The sequence below is a fragment of the Parasteatoda tepidariorum genome, chromosome 3 (assembly GCF_043381705.1).
Source record: "Parasteatoda tepidariorum isolate YZ-2023 chromosome 3, CAS_Ptep_4.0, whole genome shotgun sequence".
Lineage (NCBI taxonomy): Eukaryota > Metazoa > Arthropoda > Arachnida > Araneae > Theridiidae > Parasteatoda > Parasteatoda tepidariorum.
The window spans coordinates 13,043,575-13,065,845 of record NC_092206.1 but is presented as its reverse complement, the minus strand read 5'-3'; the positions used below and the strand labels follow the sequence as shown (position 1 = coordinate 13,065,845).

Here is a 22,271-nt window from a genome sequence, read left to right as displayed (position 1 = left end):
AGGGATGTTTCCCAGACAGTCAACAATAGCCCATTGCGCAGCTCTAGTGTGACGTAAAAAAAGTACCTACTTACCTACTTAAAAATTCAGTTTATTATCATGTAATAGAATTAACATATTAGGCGTGTTAACTATTATAGTTTCAAAAATAGTACACTGTAAAAATTTCCGATCAAATTACAATAAAAAGTACCGGCACCAGGATTCCGGTACTTTTAATCGTAAAATCCATTTTTATCGAAGCATGTTACGGAACAAAAAAAATCACATATATAATAGTTTTTAAAGTATTAATTACCTTAAGATAACTGATTCACACTAATTAAATAAATATAATTGTAAAAATCACAGTATAATATTTACGATAAAAATTGATTTTTAAGGATAATGCCCCCAAAGTACCGGTACTTCATACCGTGATTTGAATTTGGAATATTTTTCTGTGTTCGGATTGCCTAGCTAATTTGCAAATTAACTAGGGTGTTCCGTTAAAGTGCCAAAAAAATTGTTTCATCCCTTATTAATAGGCACTCTTTAAAGTGAAAATAAGACCTTTGCTTGAAATAACAGCAAGGTGCAGTACGCTTAAATTGATTATTTATTTTTCGCTATCTAAAAAATCAAACATGATAATCGATACATTAGTTGAAAAAATTAATCATCAAACATTTTAAGAAGTATAATTCAAAGAATAAAACGTTTTAAAATACTATTACAATTAAGGTAATTAACATAATATCCTTTATTTAATTTTCTGTAAAGAATCAAGCCAAGCAAAAAATCTACAAATTAGTTGATAATAATAAGAAAAACAAATTTCCGAAGTTTAAGGAATCACACAGTTTAATGAGCAGATTAGCTAGGTGGTGACACATACTTTTTTTGTTTTATTTTTGATAAGGGTTCTAAAAAATGTATACATTAAGGCCACTGGTTACGGAACATCCTGTGTAATTAATAAAACTTATGATTTGAAAAAAGAACTGAATAAGTGTTTGAGTTACCTTGATGGTGCATTCAAGATATTTCATAGCTTTGAGATCGCTTTGAGTTACATCCCTGTCTGCCTGTCCAAATATAGTGTCTAGTTCTTCGTGAATATTTCTCTGCACGTCTTCATACAATCCAATACAGTACAAAGTATAACTAAGGGCAGAACCTGTTGTATCAAAACCCTAAATTGTAAAAATAAACAAAGATTGTTACAGTTTATTGAAATAGTCTTTCTTCTGGAAATGCAGATAAGAAATTTAGTCCACAATAGCATAACAGAATTTCAATAAGGAAATGTTCATACATTGGGATATTTTTCAAGTAAAATTAAATTTAATTATTTCTTTTATTGGCAATATTTTTTAAACCCATTTCCTTATCAGTACACAGGATAGCATCGTATATTATTATTATTAATATTTGATATATTATATTCCATATTTAGTCATGGTTGCGCGGGGGATAGAGCGCTCGCCTTCCTCGAATCCCAGTGATGACTGGTCGCTACGAATTCCGCACCCTGCCCACACCAACCACAGTGCTGAAGTAAAATATCCTTTGTGGTTGATGGATTCTGGGTTAGAGTCCCCCTGTGGTCAGGATTACCTAAGGAAGTTTTCGTGGTGTACCTCTCCATGTAACTCAAACCACGTTCCATCAAAAAGTCCTTCATAATGGGAAATTTTTCTAAATACTTAATCCAGGAGTTCCCTTGTCTTCTGAATTTAGTTCAAAAATGCAACGCTACGGAGTTGAATATGAATAGTCGTAAACTCAAAATTGGGTCTGCTGTTCAACGACAGTTAAAAAATTAAATAAAGTATTCCATATTTACTGTTCTCTATTCTATATTGACCATGATATTGTCGTATTTTATTATTATCGTTGACCGATAATAGTCATGATATTGCAATATATAATTACTAATATTTCAAAACTCGCGTATTTAATCTGTGTATTAATACGAATTATCTGTGTATTTATACGATTGCAAGCGAATTATCATTGTTATGGATGATTATGGTCGATTTCTTTTTCGTATGAGCTGGTTTATTGCTACATTTCGTGACAGTACTTTTTAATATATAGTTTTTACTATGTTTTTAAAAAAACATCGCGAATTCCTGACACATTTGTCTTCCAGATTTTGTCTTAGGCTTATGACATAATAAGAAACCCAACTTTAACATTACATAAGAACCATGATACAGTGCTAAAATAGAAACGAACCTGAAAAGAATGATCTGATGTTCACGTTCTAGGACTCAATCTTAATACTTCGAGGGTGTGACCTACTTAATTCATGCAGGCGATATTTTAAGCTACGCAATCAGACGCACAAACGTACTTTCTCTGAATAAACAGATTCGACAGATTCGTATAGGAAATACGATCCCCATATTTTGATCAGGAGAGCGATCGAAAATTTGATCACCTTAATGTTAATTTTACTTTTTGCGTATTTCGCCATATGTCGAAAACTTTTCAAGAGAATTGAAAAATTGCTGGTGCATACAAAATTCGTTTATCCAAAAATATATCCATGCAAAAAATAAATTTTATTAAATATTTACTATTTTTCATTATTTATTCAGTAATAATTGAAAAAATTTTGAATTGTAAGGTATACAAAAATTATGTAAAAATTTATAGACCTTACAATTCAATCGTTTACGACTGTAATTAATTAAATAATTAAAAAAATTATAAATTTTACTAAAATGTTTTTTTTTTGCATGGAATTATCTTTGGATAAACAAATTTTATAATTGCGTGAAAAGATTTTTCTGTTCGCTTAAAAAGTTCTCGAAATATGGGGAAATACGCGAAAAACAAAATTAACATTAAAGGGAAAAAGCTCGCCTGATCAAACTATAGGAATCATATTTCCCAAATTGCGGCTATCCTCTATATTTAGGGTGTTTGAAATCCAAATTCGTCGAAAAAAAAGTCATGTTTTTTTAGAGAAGGAACGTTTTTGTGTCTGGTTTCGTAACTTAAAATATCGTCTCTCTCTCTCTCTCTCTCTCTCTCATAGAATGCCTGTTGAGGCAGAGGGGTGCCATTGTTCTTGTTTTACAGTGGCGCCATCTATGGCCAAGAATTCGACTTCAGCCACACCCATACGTCACACCCGTTTATAGGGCGGACCCATTCATTCATCCACAGATCGTAATTACGACCTGAATCAGAGAACGATCAATCTCCAAATCAGTACCCCTGGAAGTATTGATTTGTTATTGGAACATGTAAGAATTTAACAACTCGACAAATTTAACGTGCATCAGTCACCATTTACTACACGGAGAGTCTTCGGCCGGCTGGGTTCGAACCCATGAACTCTCCGGCCCAGCGCCCTACCGACCAGGCTATCCCGGCCCCAAAATTTCGTCTGCACTAATTAATTAGCAAATTTTAGATCACCCCCCCCCTCGAAACATTAAGATGGAGTCCTTCAATATGAAGATCCGATCAAACTCAATTCAGGGTGGTAAGCTTTTTTTTTTTTTTGGCACACTACAATAACAAGTGTCAAAGTAAGGAAACATGGCATATGGTGTACGGTAGTACAAATATGACATAAAAAGTACCGAAACTCACAACAATAATTATTAATTGTTATGCCATTCTTACCGCAATGAAGAATGTCAGTACTTCCTCTAAAATATCTTCTTCTGTGAATGTCTTATCCTCCATGTGTAACTCAAGTAGCAAATCCAAGAAGGCTTTGTGTTTCTTCTTTTTAGTAAAACCATTCCTGGTGTCAATCTTTGCACTCAGATGCTTGTTGATATCCTTCTTTTGCCGCAATACCTACACAAGTGCTACGTATGTTCATGGAAGCTAATAACATGTACTACATTCTTTTGAAAATTACAACAAATTAAAACAACAAAATTGTCAATACTTGAGTGCAAATAAAATAAAACAAATGCAGTAAAGCTTGGTTTTCTATTTCTCATTTAATGGTTAAGATTACTTAATCATTATTATTTATAAAGTAAATTTACAAATATGTATATGATTTTGTTTACATGCAGTAGTCAAAAGTCACATATTCGCATTACAACTTGCTCTTGGTTATCGATATCACAAAGATGGGATGGTAGGAAAGCTGTTCCACTAGAATGTAGAATGTTTAAGCAGAAAAAAAGGAAGAGATAAAAGAGATATATGAGTTGTATTTTATTCCATATGTATCACTAAACAACTTATTATAGTAATAATTTCTTTAGTTAACTTGATACAATAAGAATAACTTATTATAGTAATGATTTTTTAGTTAACTTGATACAGTAATAATAACTTGTCATAGAAATAATTTTTTAGCTAACTTGATACAGTAATAATAACTAGTTACAGAAATAATTGTTTAGTTAACTTGATACAGTAAAAATACCTTGTCATAGAAATAATTTTTTAGTTAACTTGATACAATAAAAATAACTTGTTATAGAAATAATTTTTCAGTTAACTTGATACAGCAATAATAACTTATTATAGTAATAATTTTTTAGTTAATTTGATACAGTAATAATAACTTGTCATAGTAATAATTTTTTTAGTTAACTTGATACAGTAATAATAACTTGTAATAGAAATAATTTTTTAGATAACTTGATACCGTAATAATTACTTGTTATAGTAATAATTTTTTAGTTAACTTGATACAGTAATAATAACTTGTAATTTGTTAACTTGATACAGTAATAATAACTTATTATGGAAATAATTTTTTAGTTAACTTGTTACAGTAATAATAACTTATTATAGAAATAATTTTTAGTTAACTTTATAAAGTAATAATAACTTATTATAGTAATAGTTTTTTTAGTTAACTTGATACAGTAATAATAATTTGTTATAGCAATAATTGTTTTAGTTAACTTGATACAGTTATAATAACTTGTAGAAATAATTTTTTTGTTAACTTGATACAGTAATAATAAATTGTTGTAGAAATAATTTTTTAGTTAACTTGATACTGTAATAATAACTTGTTATAGAAATAATTTAAATAGTATGGATTGATTATATTGATTATAACGTAATTGTATACTAAAGCCAATGAAGTTTTTATAATTTTAATTGATTAATTAAGAGCATTTTAAACATTATACAAATTTATGTCTCGTTCTAGTTTAATTAAAATAATGTTTTTGCTTACATTATTATTATTTCCTTACTAATTAAAATTGTGATGCCTTTACTTAGATTTGAATGGTGAATAAACTGCCCGCTTCTATTTTATATTTTTGAAAAAATCTATCCTTCATCTACTCAAAGTACATTTTTTATTCTATTTTTTGCCTATTAACTAAATAAAAGCAAGTCAACTGTATTTAGCTTAATTAAAATCAATATCGTTCTCAAAAATTAAAAGACGGTTGTGATGGTTTTATATTTAATTTTGTCTGAGGGCATTAATTCAGAATATTGCTCGTTTTTAAGTCTTCTTTAAACTTTTATAACCTTTCAAACTTTTTTTTTCTAATCGCATTTACAAACTTTCACTTCTAAGAATTAATTTTCATCACACTGAGGCCGTTTCCACCCATTTATCAAGAACATTTTCCCACTCACAAGCAAGCAGCATTCATAAATCATATTTCCTGATGCACAAAATCGAATGTGATGAGGTTACTGGACAGTGTAAGATTACAATTAAATAAATATCAACTCTTCATTTAATAATTGAAAATTTTAATGTGGGAATATGCTAACGACATTTAACTGAAAAAGAGGAGACAATTTTTAGAATGCATGTAAATATTCGGGGATGTTAACGAATTATAGTTTTCTTATGAAAACGATTTCTTACATTATCTTTTTATTGTGGAATAAATTTTCTTCTATTTTATTCAATGAAATGCTATTATTTGAAATCAATTACCTAATTTTATCTTTTATGGATTCAGGTATTTTTGCTTTTCAAAATAAGGCTCCCAAAAGTATAAAAAATATATTAAATGAGAGACGATGAATGTCATAATGTACTTAAAAAATAGCCTAATAATAAAAAAAGAGTTCTCTTATAGCTTATAATCCTTTTGTGCTAGGGTGCTGGAATTCGAACTGTTGGCTTAAAAAGCAATTCAAGCCTATTATCTTAAAAATCGTTCAAAAGTTTCAAATAATACATTTAGAGGGACGTCTACAAAAAAAAACGAATTTTTTTCATAATTTTAGCATTGTTCAAAAACGAATTTGTTTCTCAATTGTTTAAAAAATACCTGAATATTTGTTTTTGTGCAGGGAAAAATAAGTAAAGACCCATCAAATCAGTATTTATCAATACTATGAAATAATAAACAAAACTGAAAAATATATATCAGCATAATGCTCTTTTCTTGCCTTTCTCGGTAACTGTACGATATTAGATTACGCATAACACGTCTTTGAAAGTTCGTTCCATTAGAATAAAAATGTACTATATTTTCAACATCATGCTATCGTTCGAGGAACTCATGACAATCAAAATTAATTGCAATCGAGAAACTTTTTTTTCTTCCCTCCCGCATAAGACCATTTACCACTGTACATATATAATTGCATTGGTACATATATTAACATATTTAGTACCTACTAAAGCAGAGCCTATTACCAAAATATCAGCAGTATCTGTTACCAAAATTATTTAAACACCATTGGCATCATGTACAGGGATTTTTTACGATCACACAAAGTACTTTTCTTCCATTAATTTTCTATTTTAGTGAACTTAATGTTGGTTTTAATTCGATTATCGTTGATTTTACTTATAATAGTTTTATAGAAACAAGTTTCAAAAATATAGCTATGAGCAAAATAAGCACGTGGTTCTAAATAAATTTCAAAAAATCTGATTCAGGAAAGTAGCTCATTACCATGTTCACGTTGATCATTTATCTAAACTTACATCACGAATAAAAAAATAAGAAATATTAAAGAACGTGCAATAATCTCATTTCTTGATTAAACAGAGCCGTAAGCTAGCAAACATCACTAATCTTCTGTTTTAATTATCTGATAAAACAGATCGTCTGTAGTTTAATTTATAACAATGGCTTATGCAAAATAGCAATAAGAAAAATTCCTTTTCAAACGTCTCTCTCAAACCATCTAATTAAAACTTATGAACAATACCTCTGTTCAAAAAACAAGGCACGGAATTCAAGAAAAAAATCTAGAATTTCAACAGAAAAAAGGGAACAGGTGCACAAACTCTTTCTTCTCTTATATGTTAAGTATCACTAACGATGTTTGCTAGCTTATATTTCTAATAATCAAAAGCGAGTTTCAAGTTTATTGCACGTTTTTATTTTTGGGGAAGGGATTTATTGACAATGCCAACCTTCATCTATCAAAAAGCATTTCAAGATTGAACCGATTTAGCATTATATACTAGTGAATTGATATTTAAAAATCGTAGTGGTAGTTACGCCACAATACTCCCTCACCAGAATTTTATCAGGGATAACTCGAAGAACGGATATCACTAGTTGCCGTATTTTCGAAAAACCGGGAGATCCATGTTAACTTCAGCGGATTTTGAACAATTGTGGTGAGAGTTGTATTATGTTCACCGAATTTAGAGCGTTTGTCAAGAGAGTTGTATTAAGTTCATGGTTGTGTGTGTGGTCCCTCCTGTGTTGCTATTAACAGTCGAGAGTGTGTAGGATCCGGTTGTGTGAAAATAAGACTGAGAAACAACAGCTCGAGGAGGACGATGGCGAAATCACATATAGCAAGTCAACTTTTCAATGTGTGCCATCCATCAAAATAGGAGTGTTCATATCACGTCCGGGTCACCAATGTGTTGAAAGGATATCGTCAATGCCAACCTTCATCTATGAAAAGGTTCCTCAAGATAGAACCGAGTTAGCATGTCTTAGATGCTAGTGAATTGATGTTTAGTAATTGTAGTGATAGTTACACCACATATCTTTGATCGATTACGTCTGATAAGCATAGGCAAAATGTTGATAAAGTGAACATAATGCAATAAAGTGAACCAGGTTCAAATTCCGGCAATTGCTGGTTGGTTCGAATTCCGCTCCCGACTCGCACCGACTACAGTGCTGACGTAAAATATCCTCAGTGGTAGATGGATCATAGGTTAGAGTCCAATTGCCGTCAGGCTAACTGTGGGAGGTTATCGTGGTTTTCCTCTCCACGTAATGCAAATGCGGGTTAATTCCATCAAGAAGTCCTCAACGAAGGCAAAACTTCTCCCACCATATGATCCAGGAGTTCCCTTGTCTTCTGGGTTGGGTTAAAAATTACAAGGATGCGAAGTTGGACATTGGTAAACTGAAAATTCGGAAGGTTGTTCAACGACAGTTATAAAATAAAATAAAAAATAACAAAAAAAATTCAAATAATATTAATAATCTGAAGTATTTTTGAAAACCAGGTTTTTCGAATGAACTCAATAGGAGAAAGTAGTTTCAATTCTGTCACACGTAAAATGTAAGACGCGTCACTCTAATCAGAAAATTTCTTCACCACCTAACATCTTTCAATTTCATTTGATAGTTGATTTCACATTGATTGCTACACTAAAGAACTTTGTTGATCCCAGGGCAATCATGGTGAATGCTCATGCTACATTACTTCGATTTAGCTATTAAAAAAATTACCGTTTTTCCAACTAAATGAACCAGATAGTGGCATCAAACAAAAATGTATACAAACAAATAAGCGCACTATTTTTATTGCATGAAAAGATTAGTTAATTGCACAATGACTATACTCGTCAATGGAAAAATTTCGTTTTCTTCAAAAACTAGAGTCGCCATGTTTTAAGCACTCAAGATTGACGTCCATTATCAAGACCCTCCTTGTTATAACATTGTGCTTAAAAATAACTTCAATAGAGCAAAGCTTCTTTCCATCCCCCGCCCCACACACCAGCTCATCTTGATGCTTCGGAAACTTATTTCATACATTTAAATGCAAATTCTCAAGTTAATGACATCAGTGAATTTAATATGCCCTGATTTACTTTTTTCGGCCATTTCCGCTCCTCTTGGCTACTGTAGTTTTTTCTCGCTTTGTTTTTCCATTTATTATTTTTTCTTTTTTTTATCGGAAACGTTGCTTTTCTTAAACAAAAAAAACTTTATTTAATCATTTACATGTTGATCGGTTTTGGTAATGAGAGACTGTTTTGAAAGTTCTAAACATGCTGAATTTTTCCCCTTGAAATATTAAGTTAAATAAGTTTTTCATCGGCAGCAAGTATATCTTGTTCATTTCAATCACAATCACTCACACACGAAAAATAAATTCAATATGCTCACCTTTTGCATGAAATCTCTGATTATTTTGTGATTCTTTTCAGTTTTCTTCTTTAGGGGATTGAAATAGAATAAAATATCTGACAACAGCCATGGCCTGACGATTCTTGAAACAGAGTATGACACTCCTCTAAGAAAAAAATTACAGAAAAAACATTATAAATATTTTGTACAACACTTGACTACATTTTTCACAAATGATAAGTTAAATTTTAAATATAAACTGCATTTTAACAAATGTCGAAACTGCAGTTTATATTGCATTTAATTTTATAACAGTTGTTGAACAGCTGACCCAATTTAAGTTTTACGACCACCAATGTTCAATTCCGTAGCCTTGTAATTTTGAACCCAATGCAGAAGACAAGGCAACTCCTGGATCAAATATTGGGAGAAATTTGCCCTCGTGGAGGACTTTTTGATGGGACAAGCCCGCCTTTGCGTTACATGGAGAGGAAAACCACGAAAACTTCCCGCTTTTAGTTTGACGGCAAAGGGACTCTAACCCGTGATCCGTCTACCACTTAGGATATTTTACGTCTACCCTGTGATCGGGGCGGAATTCGTATCGCTGGGATCATTGGAAAGTTAGCGCTCTATCCCCTAAAATACCACGGCTCAGTTTATATTGCATTGCCAGAAACATCACTTGATCTAAAAAGGTGGATCATAATTATAACGAAGAAGGTATTGTGTGTGAAAATTTCAAAATTCTGTTGTTGAGAGAGCACCGTTTCTGAACCAAAATTTAATTAACCTATTCTAGAGTTTAGATGACTCGAACTAGCACTGCAAGTATGGAATTTGATTTTCACATTGATAGACAACAGTTTATTTTAATTGTAAAAATATATGGGCTGTGTTAAAAGTACTAGATTTTATTTATTTGTTTTTTAATTATATGTCGCAAGCTGGATTTGCAACATATTAAAAATCCGATAGCATCCATAGCAACTGATGATACAAAATCTAACTTACAACTTACATATAATCAAATTACAAATTAACAAAAATCTAGTACTTTTAACAAGCTGCACCTTGTTCCATAATGATGTTAGATGAAAAGAACTTACTTTTTAACAGCATCGATACATGCAATGATTTCTTCATCATCGGCATCGAATTTTATACCCATGGCTGTTTCTGTAAAGGAAAAGAATTAAAAATTTTAACGAATAAATTTAATTATTACAATGTAGATTCAACGAAATTATATCGATGTCTCTTTTCATGTTAAATTCAAAGATATTATTTAAAGCACTTTGCAATTAAATATTAAATTTAATTTTGAAATATGTATACATAATTTTTCAAAGCTCCAAAAAATTAAAACTTCGATGCATATTTTTAGATTCCTTGTCAAAAATGAAGTCAAGAAATTAATGTTAAGTTTAACTTCAAAATATGCATTAGATAAATTTTTAAAGTGCCAAAAAATTCAAATTTCGATACATATTCATTAGATTCCTTGTCAAAAATAAAAGTCAGGAAAGTTCGTATATTAAAGGTCAAAATTAATATTAAAGTCAGAAATAAGAACAAAAACGTTTCAATTCTAGCAGATAACGAATGCTGAAGATGCGAATGAAACATCAAAATCTATTTGATTGCCGTTAGAAAGTGAGAGGACCGGTGAAAAATGATTATTGGAAATCAGGCATTCAAACTAGTTTTGATGTTTTCAGCCTTTGCTTCCTCAGGAGTGATTCATTAAATTTCGATAATATTATTCTTTCGTCACTTAAATATCAGCTTTAGACCATTTATTTGCATACTTTTTAGACAAGGTTTTAAAAAAATATATATTAAGGGTAATCATTATAGAATAGGAACTGTAGGTAGTCCTTTTAAAATAGTTTTAAAAATCCTATAATTATTTCAAAATTTTTATTGATGTTGTTTCTGTTTAGCCTTTTTTCTTACGACGCTTAACATGATGAAGCCATTCTGGTTCACTTATTGTACCAGCCGTAAGCAAAGGGTTAACTCTACTTGATATGATTTCTTATTGATATAATTTCTGTTTCACCTTTTGTTTACGACGCTTTATTGATGTCATTTCTGTTTAACCTTTTGATACGACGCTTTATTGACGTAATTTTTGTTTAACCTTTTGCTTACGACGCTTTATTGATGTGATTTCTGTTTAGCCTTTTGCTTACGACGCATAGCATGATGAAGCCATTCTGGTTCACATATTGTACCAGCCGTTAGCAAGAGGTTAACTTTACTTGATATGATTTCTTATTGATGTGATTTCTGTTTCACCATTTGTTTACGACGCTTTATTGATGTCATTTCTGTTTAACCTTTTGATACGACACTTTATTGACGTAATTTTTGTTTAACCTTTTGCTTACGACGCTTTATTGATGTGATTTTTGTTTAACCTTTTGCTTACGACGCTTTATTAATGTGATTTCTGTTTAACCTTTTAAGTACGACGCATAGCATGATGAAGCCATTCTGGTTCACATATTGTACCAGCCGCAAGCAAGGGGTTAACTTTACTTGATATGATTTCTTATTGATGTGATTTCTGTTTAACCTTTTGATACGACGCTTAGCATGATGAAGCCATTCTGGTTCACTTATTGTACCAGCCGTAAGCAAAAGGATAACTCTACTTGATATGATTTCTTATTGATGCGATTTATGTTTAACCTTTTCCTACAACGCTTTATTGATGCGATTTCTGTTTAACCTTTTGCTTACGATGCTTAGCATGATGAAGCCATTCTGGTTCACTTATTATACCAGCCGTAAGCAAGGGGTTAATTCTACTTGATATGATTTCTTATTCATGTGATTTCTGATTAACCCTTTGCTTACGACGCTTAGCATGATGAAGCCATTCTGGTTCGCTTTGTGTACCAGCCGTAAAGAAAAGGTTAACTCTACTTGCAAACATGCAATTTTATAAATGCCTTTCACGATTACGGAAACTCACCCAATATCACATCCATACTGCAAGAATGCATGATTGTATCTACTTCTATATATGGTTCATCCAGGTAAGAATTCAATTTAGACACTAATGTCTCAGATTTTTCTTGTAAAACAGGAAGAAAATCTTGCAGAATTTTAAAGTGAAACGTTTGAGTCAACAGCTTTCTTCGGGTTTGCCATTTTTCTCCTGCACTAAAAAAATAAATGCATGAATTTTGAATAATAATTTTAAATATTTTTTTTAATTTTAAATTCTTTTTTTTTAATATTTTTGTGTTTTATGTAAAGCAGTTTCAAAAATGGTTATAAAAGGTAAAATTCACTCGCATTTTATTTATTTTACATTATAGCTGGCGTTGAACAGCCGATTCAAATGGTATTTGTGGCAACCAATAGTCAATTCTATAGTTTGAAACTTAGCTCAGAAGACAAGATGAATCTTGGAATCGGGACAAAATTGTTTACGTTGAGGAGTTCTTAACGAAACTTAGCATTTCATTGAAAGAAAAGATATAAAACACTCTCATGGTTAACCCAACGACAAGAAGATTCTAAATCATGATTCGTTTTGAATTTTAAAAATTTCTAAGTTAGTATTATTGTCTATACCACCCAAAAGCAGTAGACAAATTGTCCAGCTATAGTTGTGATTCAAACGTAAATCGCCTCTTTGGGAAGCAAGTGCTCTAACTCCTGAGCCATTCCGGTTTTCCGTTCACAGTATGTAATGTTTGGACAAAAACTATTTTTAAAAAAATCGATCATAAATAATCACTTTCACCCACTCGCATTGTTTCATTCAATTCTAAATAATAATAATGCTTAATCGAATTATAAAGTGAAATTATTGAAGTATGAAAACTCAGATGCAAAGTTTTGAAACTATTGATTATGCCATCAACATATCGTGAGACCATGTTTGGCGATCAATTTTGATTATAAGTAATCTCTAGGGGACAGAGTTTTGTTGTAAAAATAAGCTCGAGCTGTCATAAACTTACTAAAAAAGAAATATCTAGGAGATGGTCTTCTTTTAAAATAATCTCAAATAGACAGAAATTAATTTCAAAATAATTTTTAGATAAATGATCTTTAAAAATAAGCTCAAGCAGATAGAAAATCACCGAAAAATTAAATCAAAGAGACTGACACTCGTTTAAAAATATTCTCAAACATGCAGAATGACGTTTGAAAATATTCTCAAACATGCAGAATGACGTTTGAAAATATTCTCGAACACGCAGAATGACGGCTTAAAATAATCTAAAATAAGCAGAATGTCGTCTGAAAATAATCTTTAGAAAAAATGATCTTGCTTAAAAAATTAAGTTCAAGTAGACATAAAATCACTGAAAAGTTACCATAAAGAGTCAGAATCTCGTTTGAAAATAATTTTGAACAAGTTGAATGACGTTTGAAAATAATCTCGAAGATGCAGAATGACGTTTGACAATATTCTTTAGAGAAAACGATCTTGTTTAAAAATAAGCTCGAGTAGACATAAGCTCGCTTGAAATTGATCTCTAATTCAGAATTCTGTTTAAAAATAACTAGCCTAAAATTAAACTATAAAAAAGAAGCGAAATCTTGTATAAAAAAAATCTTTGAACAAAATATGCAGAAAATTCTGTGAGAGTAAGAGTTAAAACATTTCGTAAACCGATAATTTTTCTCATATAAAATTTTGTCATTCTTCTCATTCTTCTAGAACAAAATTAAAGCGGTCACTCGAAAAAAATTTAGATTTCTTTTTTTTTTTGAAGAAGAAGAAGAAGAAAAACAAACAAAAATCAAAAACTCATTTCAACTTTTTTTGAATTGCTTCCGATTATCAATCATGCTTCGAAATTTTAAATCTTTGTTTTTATTATTAGTTAAGTTTTTATGCATTTTTGCTTCGTTATTTTTAATACTTAAATATTAGTTACAGACACATTATGTACATTTATGTATATATTTTTCATGATATTTGCAAAGAACTCTAAAAAATATACATAATAAGAATTTTCAATATAGAACACCTATATTTAAAATTTTACTTACCTCGTAAATAATCCTTCCCTCAAAAGTGCATTAAACACTTTATACTCATAACCTTTTTTAACGAACTTAGAACTTCCTAACACTACCTGAAAGAAGAAGAATTAAAAAACTTAAACTTCAAAATCATAAAGATTTCGCTTAATTTCTGAAGTCAATCATTATAAAATGTAACTTTAACACATAAAAAGAATGCCTTAATTTTGTCTGAAAAAAATTTTTGAAAAAAGGTACTTTTATAAACTTTTGAATCACTTAATTTCCTAAAAAAGTGAAACAAACTATTAAAATAGGTAAATTTAAAAGTATAAAGAATCCCATAATCTTCGAACACTACTTGAAAAAAATCATTAAAAGAAAGTAATTTTAAATAATGTAATCACTTAATTTTATAGCACAACCTGTAACAAATCATTATAAAAAGGCATTTTTATAGCAAAGAAATCCCTTGATTTCTTAATACTACCTGAAACAAATTATTAAAAAAAAGGTAAATTTTACAGCATTAAAGGAATTACTTGATTTCATAACACTACCTGTAACAAATCATTAAAAGGGTAATTTTATAAGATAAACGGAATCACTTTATTTCCTAACGTTACCTGTAACAAATCAATAAATAAAAAGCTGTTTAAAACTTTGATCTGAATTACTAAATAGAGAAACGAGACTTGTTCTTGAATAATAAATTATTTGTAGGAGTAACGATGACGAAAGAATAATAAATGAAAGAAATAATTTCAAAAATAATATTCTGCAATAAGTCAGTTTTTTAAATACTGTGCACATTGTTTTCTGCACTAGGTGATTTAAATGCAACAATAAGAATTAACTAAATAAGACCAGAACAGATTTGATTTTTCTGTTCTGATCTTATTTATTCCGGATTGATTTTTCATGAATATTTTCGAAAAAAAAATGGAATATTTGCTTTTAAGGAACTAAGTTTAGAACTTAATAGAGGAAGAACCTTGACAACAACGACTGATTTTAACGATTGTGGTTTTCTTTCTTTGTCTTTTCTTATTAAAAATGAATTTAAAAATTCCATTTATCATTAATATTCTATTAACCTAATGATTACATTTGAAAGAAAATCTTAAAAATGAGTATTAAGAAGGGGGATTAAAGAATACTACTATTGTTTTATACTTAATTTATCACTTACTTCAGCAGTTTCAGGTTTGAAGAAAAATACCACTGTTCTGTTAAATATAGTGATGCAAGCTATTTTCTCTTTTTCGTAGAGTTTACAGAAACCATGAATATAGTTCATAACATCTAGGCAAAATAAATAGAATAATTGTAAAATTCAGATAAAAAATCATGCACTTTCTTATTAGACAGATAATTCACATGATATGATCCAATTTTCCCATACAAACACCAGGACTTCTTTTGATAAAATTACAAAAGATATAAAGGCATTGCTTCCCACACAGCCACCGCTATCCCAGGGATATCCAAACACGTCTGTTACTTATCCAAATATCCAGTGGATATTCGGATATGTTCCAGACTTCTTACAGATATCTAAACACATCTAAGTCCATGAGTTAGATATTTTAGACATCTCTGGGATATCATTTTTGGATATCTGGGGGATGTGGTAATTTGGTTATTATAGAGATATCCAGGCATATCTAAGTTCTAGATATGGACATTTTGGATATCTTTTGGATATTTAATATAGATAAGTTTAAGACATGGATCACTGGATGTCTGTAGNGGGTGACCACTTGGATCAGTCTGCGTAGGGACCGAGGGTGTGCGGTATTGGTCCTCGTTAAACTGTGCTACCGTAAAGTGCTCGACTTCGCGCGCAGGTCGTCGGGCTACCGAAGCGGGGGTGCCATCCCTTCCGCAGAGGATCAAAATTGTGATGGCATATCTTCGGATCATCCTCCGGGATGTTTCCCAGACCGTCGCCAATAGCCCACTGTGCAGCTCTAAGTGCGGCGTAAATTAACAACAACAAGAAAAATACCGAAAAATTACATCAAAAGCAAAGGAGAAAAACAAAAACAAAAAAAATATTGCTTTATAGAACTTGGAGACGTTCATTATAAACTCATTTCAGCTCTTTTCAATTTCTCTTGATTATCAATCAGGATTCGAAGTTCTAATTTTCGTTTTTATCATTTACTATTAGTTAAGTTTATTTGCATTTTTGTTTGGTTATTTTTGACTTGAGCATTAGTTAAAGACACATTATGTACATTTGTGTATATATTTTTTAATGATATTTGCGAAGAACTCTAAGAAATATATATAGTACGAATTTTCAATATAGAACACCTTTATTTAAAATTTTACTTACCTCGTAAATAATCCTTCCCTCAAAAGTGCATTAAAAACTTTATACTCATAACCTTTTTTAACGAACTTAGAACTTCCCAACACTAACTGAAAAAGAAAATCATAAAGAAATATAATATTTAAAGTCATAAAGATTCCGTTTAATTTCCTAACACTACCTGAAGTCAATCATTTAGAAATGTAACTTTAAAACATAAAAAGAATACCTTAATTTTATCTGAAAAAAATATTGAAGAAAGGTACTTTTATAAACTTTTGAATCACTTAATTTTTTAAAAACTACCTGAAACAAACTATTAAAAAAGGTAATTTTAAAAATATAAGGAATCCCATAATCTTCTAATTCTACCTGAAACAAATCATTAAAAGAAAGTAATTTTTTATAACATTAATTTCTTAATTTCATAACACTACCTCTAACAAATCATTAAAAAAAGGCAATTTTAAAACAAAGAAATCTCTTGATTTCTTAACACTACTTAAAACAAATTATTTAAAAAAGGGTAATTTTATAGCATTAAAGGTATTACTTGATTTCATAACACTACCTGTTACAAATCAATAAATAAAAAGATTTTTATACTTTCACCAGAATTACTAAGTAGAGAAACAAAACTTGTTCTTGGATGATAAATTATTCGTAAGAGTGACGATGACGCAGAAATAATAAATGGGAGAAACAATTTCAAAACTAATATTCTGCTATAAATCAGTTTTTAAAATTTTATCATTAATTTTCAGTTAACCTAATGATTACATTTGAAAGAAAATCTTAAAAATAAGTATTAAGAAAGGGGATTAGAGAATACTATTGTTTTATACTTAATTCATCACTTACCTCTGCAGTCTCAGGTTTGAAGAAAAATACCACTGTTCTGTTAAATATAGTGATACAAGCTATTTTCTCTTTTTCGTAGAGTTTACAGAAACCATGAATATAGTTCATAACATCTAGGCAAAATAAATAATATAAATGTAAAAATTCAGTTAAAAAATTATGCTTTTTTTTTATTAGACTGATAATTTACATGATATGATCCAATTTTTTCATACGAACATCAGGACATCTTTTGATAAAATTACAAAAGATATAAAGGCATTGTTCACCTATAAAATATTTCTTAATCCCTAACTTAATGTTATTTACCAGTAATATTTAGATTAAAATCTTAGATTTCATCTTGAATCTTCAGAATGGTTAATTTTCTTTATAAAAATATTCATTTAGTAGCCCTAATTAATGCCTAATAGTGAGCAGTATATAGTATATATAATGACAAAGAAGTTTGGCTGATTCACAACCATGACACATAGAACGTATCGCATACAAAATAAGATACTATAAAAATAATTTACAAGTAAATAATATATAGTGAGATTGGATTAATTTATTTAAATATAAGATCTCTGTAAAGTTATAAACAATTTTAAAGAAAGTTACTTAACAGAGACTGTGATTCTCTGCTTCTACAGGGATTTGAGGATATCTTAACATCATAATAGAAACTACAAGAAGATACATTCAAACACAGAAACCACCAAAACCACGTGAAGGAACTTGACTTTTTTATCAGTAGGAGTCATTATGCATATTAAATTGTAGACATTCAGTTCAACTTTTTCACACTCCCGTGTATTAGGTATAACTTCATATAATTTGTTGCTGCCTATTCTCCTTTTTTTAATATTGTTTGTAGCTATTAAAATAAAAGGCGAAAAGTTAAATTAATAAATTATTATCATATTTTTAACAAAAAAAAGTTGACAAGTAATACTTTCTAAAATGTTGAATTAGCTTCGAACAAGACCGTAGCCAGGATATTTTTTCGGGGAGGGGGGGATATGGTAAGAAGCAAGGACAGTTTCAGACATGCAAAGTAGGGGGAAAACATTGTAACAAATATTGTTTATTCTGTTGTTTGCAAAAGTTAAACTAGTAATTAAAAAATATTACATAATAATTATTTTTCAATTAATATTACATAATAATTATAATCAATTTGTAAACAAAGTTTACAAAGACATGCGACGGGGATTTGAAGAAACTTTTTTGATTACTTTCTTAGGACAAACCAGAATATCCCGAAATATGCTTAATAAAGTTAGTTAATAAAAGGTTTGATTCGACAGTTTTTGTTTTTCTTTTTACTGAGAGGCTTAAAGAAAGACTAAAATGTTTGAACACCAGAATTTCGGGGGGAGGGATTTGTCCCGCCCCCCCCCCCCCTGGCTACAGGCCTGGCTTCTAAGTTTGAATATTTTAGTGATATCACATGAAATTTCAAACTGTTCTTAATGTAATCAACCTAATTCCATATATTTTATTCATTTTTTTATAAAATAAACCTTTGTTGAAAAATTAAAAATCGAAACAAAATTATTTCTTCCTTTTTGTCATTTTCCGGGCATTCAAGTCCCAGGAAAGTGACAACCAGAATATTGACATTTATAATTTTAAAGTTCTTTTACTTCCATTTTCTTCTACTTTTAGGCCTAACACTTTAATTTGGTGCTGTTAATAACTTAATAAAATCTGAATAATAATAATAAATCTGTTATAATAAAATAATAAACTTAATAACTTAATAAATCTGTCGTTAATAAAATCTGACAACATAAAATGCTAACATAAAATCTCTTTAAACGGCTTGCTTTCGAAAATTGGCTTCTCTGTTCTTTCTCGAAGATCTAACAAAATGACCGACCTACCAATCATGCAATTTAAACACGCGTTCTTACAAAATGACATAACAATCATGCAATTTAAACTTATGTTTAAACAAAATTTAAACAAGATTAATAAACAATAGCGCAATTAATCTAAGCTATGGAGAAATGAAAATAAGTGGCTAGAAAAATTTTATATTTTCGTTAGGCGCACAAATTATTGACAGGAAAACTTATTTTAACAAAATATTTCTAAAATCGTTCTTTGGGCACATACTCTGGAAATGCGATTATTAGTTTAAATGTCAAGAAATAAAAACTGAAGAATGCATATGGAGTTTTAAAATATTATTTATGACATGCCAGGAAAACGACATTTTGAAATTTAACGTAGATTTTTAAATACAGAACATTCTCGATGTTTCGAACTTAAAACATTATTGCGTCAAAAATATATTTTCCCCTTGACATTATATATACACCTGATATTATTTTGAATTCCTATGTCGAAAATTTTCTTCTTAAAACTTCGTTAAGTCGAATTTTCTTCGAAATATAAATTGAATTTTTTCTTGAAAATTACAAAGTAAGTTTATTATAAAATAATTCTTTTATATTTAATGCATAATTATTTTGTCTTTCTCTTAAAAATAAAATTACCATAGTTGAGTTTAGACTTATTGTCAACTATCATTGCATACATATTTAATGCTAGCTATTCTTATGTTTTTTGACTCTACTTTTTAGAATAATATTTTAGAATGTGTTTTTCTAATTTTGGAACATATTTAGTTTTGAACTTGTTATCTCGAATTTTTTTAGCCTCTTTTGAGCTTTGAGATATCGAAAGTATACTGTATATATAATTATTAAAACCAATGTAAAATCATTATAGAAATTTAATAATAATGGCAGTAAATAAATTTTCAACAAAATCGCCATTTTACCTAGTGACAAATACTGAAACTTCTTGAATTTTGTGAGAATAACCCACTTATTTAATATTATCTTATTTCATTTTTGATTTTGATTATTCAAAATTAAAGGTTTAAAACTAAAAAATGATACTTTTTATAATAAAATAATTTATTATAAAATGATACTTTCTTATTACGCTACATTTAATGATAATCATATTTATTAAAACAGTTTTCAAACAGTATTTGACTAGCATTATTAAATACGTTAAATTTATTTCATTATAAGCTACGTATTCAACTGTATCTAGTCAATAAAATGCGCAATCAAAATAATGGGAAAAAAAGTGTAAAATACGATTAGAAATTTATTTTTCTTATTATTACTAAATAACCTCTTCTGCAAAAGCATTTAACGAGTTTTCACCACAACAAAAATTAAACAAGAATTTAGAAAACAAATTTGAAGATAAAATTGCAAAGGTAACCGAAATAATTAGCTAAATAATAAGTTTTATCCCAATAACATTCTGTTAATATATGCTAATACAATAAAACATTTTTGGATCTTAAAATAGTTTTTTTTAAAAAAACAATATGTTTATCATCAAGAAAAGAAAGTTGATTTTAGTTATTGCAAAGCTAGAGTCGCGATAGCTCAGGGGATCAAGCGTTCGCCTTCCAATAAGGTGAACCGGGTTCGAATCCCAGCGATGGTTGGTCTATCCAAATTCCGCATCCGGCTTGCACCGACCACGGTGCTGACGTTAAAATTTCCTCAGTGGTAAGCGGATCATGAGTTGGAGTCCCCTTGCTGTCAGGCTAACCGTGGGATGCTCTTGTGGTCTTCCTCTCCATATAACGCAAATAATGGTTAGTTCCATCAAAAAGTCCTCCGTGAAGACAAATTTCTCCTAATGCTTGATCCAGGAGTTACCTTGTCTTCTGGATTGGGTTCAAAATTACACATCAGCTGAGTTAAATTCAAGTCGTCGTAAGCTCAACAATTCAACGAACGGCTGTTCAACGACGCTCATAACATAAAAAATAAAAATATATTGTAAATAAATATATTTCAAATATCGTAGATTCTTTGAAATATATTTATTACAATTTATTTGCTTATTTATTTTTTGCCTGATGCCTTCTCATTCATTCATAATATCATAATTATAGATATTCCGAACACAACTGGGCCCTTAGGCATTGACAACAAAAATCAATTATAACAATAATTGATTACAGATAACTAACTATGCGTATTCGTATTCCTAGATAATATTAATTTGCATATCTCAAATTTTATAGTTAAAATATCATAGTGTCGTAATTAAAAGTAATGATAATTACAAACAATCCTATTAACTTTAATTACAAATGATCATAATAACATTGAATATCTAATTACATCTAATAAAGTAATTATAAGCCGCGATTACAATATTACGGATTACTTTTTATAGTGATGTTTTAAAACTAAATGTTTATTACTATTATGTACTATTTATCTATTATTCATGTTTTAAAACTAAATTAGTTGATCAACCGTTCTTCAGTTATACTGTAAAAAATTACGGTAGAGAGTACTGGCACCCTGAGTATTTCATCCATGAAATCTATTTTAATCGTAAGATCCATTTCATATATATATATTTCATAATTAACTTATATATTTAATAAGTTCATTAAACAATACTACAGTCATATAGCTAATATAGCTAATACTACAGTCAATAACAAAAGAGCAAATTGAGTGTAACTAGAGGGTTTTAAAGTGCCGTTCTTACTGCACTGCTAAAGTGATTTGTTGTTCTGTGCATTGATTTGTTAGTTATCAAGGATGGGCCCGAAATGGATGTGCGCAAGGTAATATTATACTGGATAATTTAAAAAAGTTGACCTTAAATAGTTTTAGAAAATAGATGTTTATTTAAGTACAAATAGAAAAGAGAAACATAAATTGCCTGTTTTGCAAATAATTTTAGCCACGGATTTGCCCGAAATGGATTTGCACATGGAAAAATTATATAAATTATCAAAGAAAAAATTTTAATAGATAGTTTTAACGCGGATTTGCCCGAAATGGATTTGCACATGGAAAAAT

General features: G+C 29.6%; 1 protein-coding gene across 2 annotated transcripts in view; it reads right to left on the bottom strand.

Annotated features, from left to right (window-relative positions):
• LOC107443360 (cytochrome P450 4V2-like) overlaps nt 1-22,271 on the bottom strand; it is a 38,390-nt gene that overhangs the window by 4,663 nt on the left and 11,456 nt on the right. The window contains exons 3-9 of one of the 2 annotated variants that reach the window (XM_043048419.2): nt 17,422-17,534; nt 16,585-16,670; nt 12,226-12,416; nt 10,349-10,418; nt 9,279-9,405; nt 3,628-3,807; nt 1,005-1,175 (exon numbers count right to left, since the gene is read on the bottom strand). In XM_043048419.2, the coding sequence (XP_042904353.1) occupies nt 1,005-1,175; nt 3,628-3,807; nt 9,279-9,405; nt 10,349-10,418; nt 12,226-12,416; nt 16,585-16,670; nt 17,422-17,534 (938 nt within the window). Of the gene's footprint in view, nt 1-1,004; nt 1,176-3,627; nt 3,808-9,278; nt 9,406-10,348; nt 10,419-12,225; nt 12,417-14,267; nt 14,354-15,432; nt 15,562-16,584; nt 16,671-17,421; nt 17,535-22,271 lie in introns of those variants that run through there. The other variant, XM_071178341.1, reaches the window with a different exon arrangement.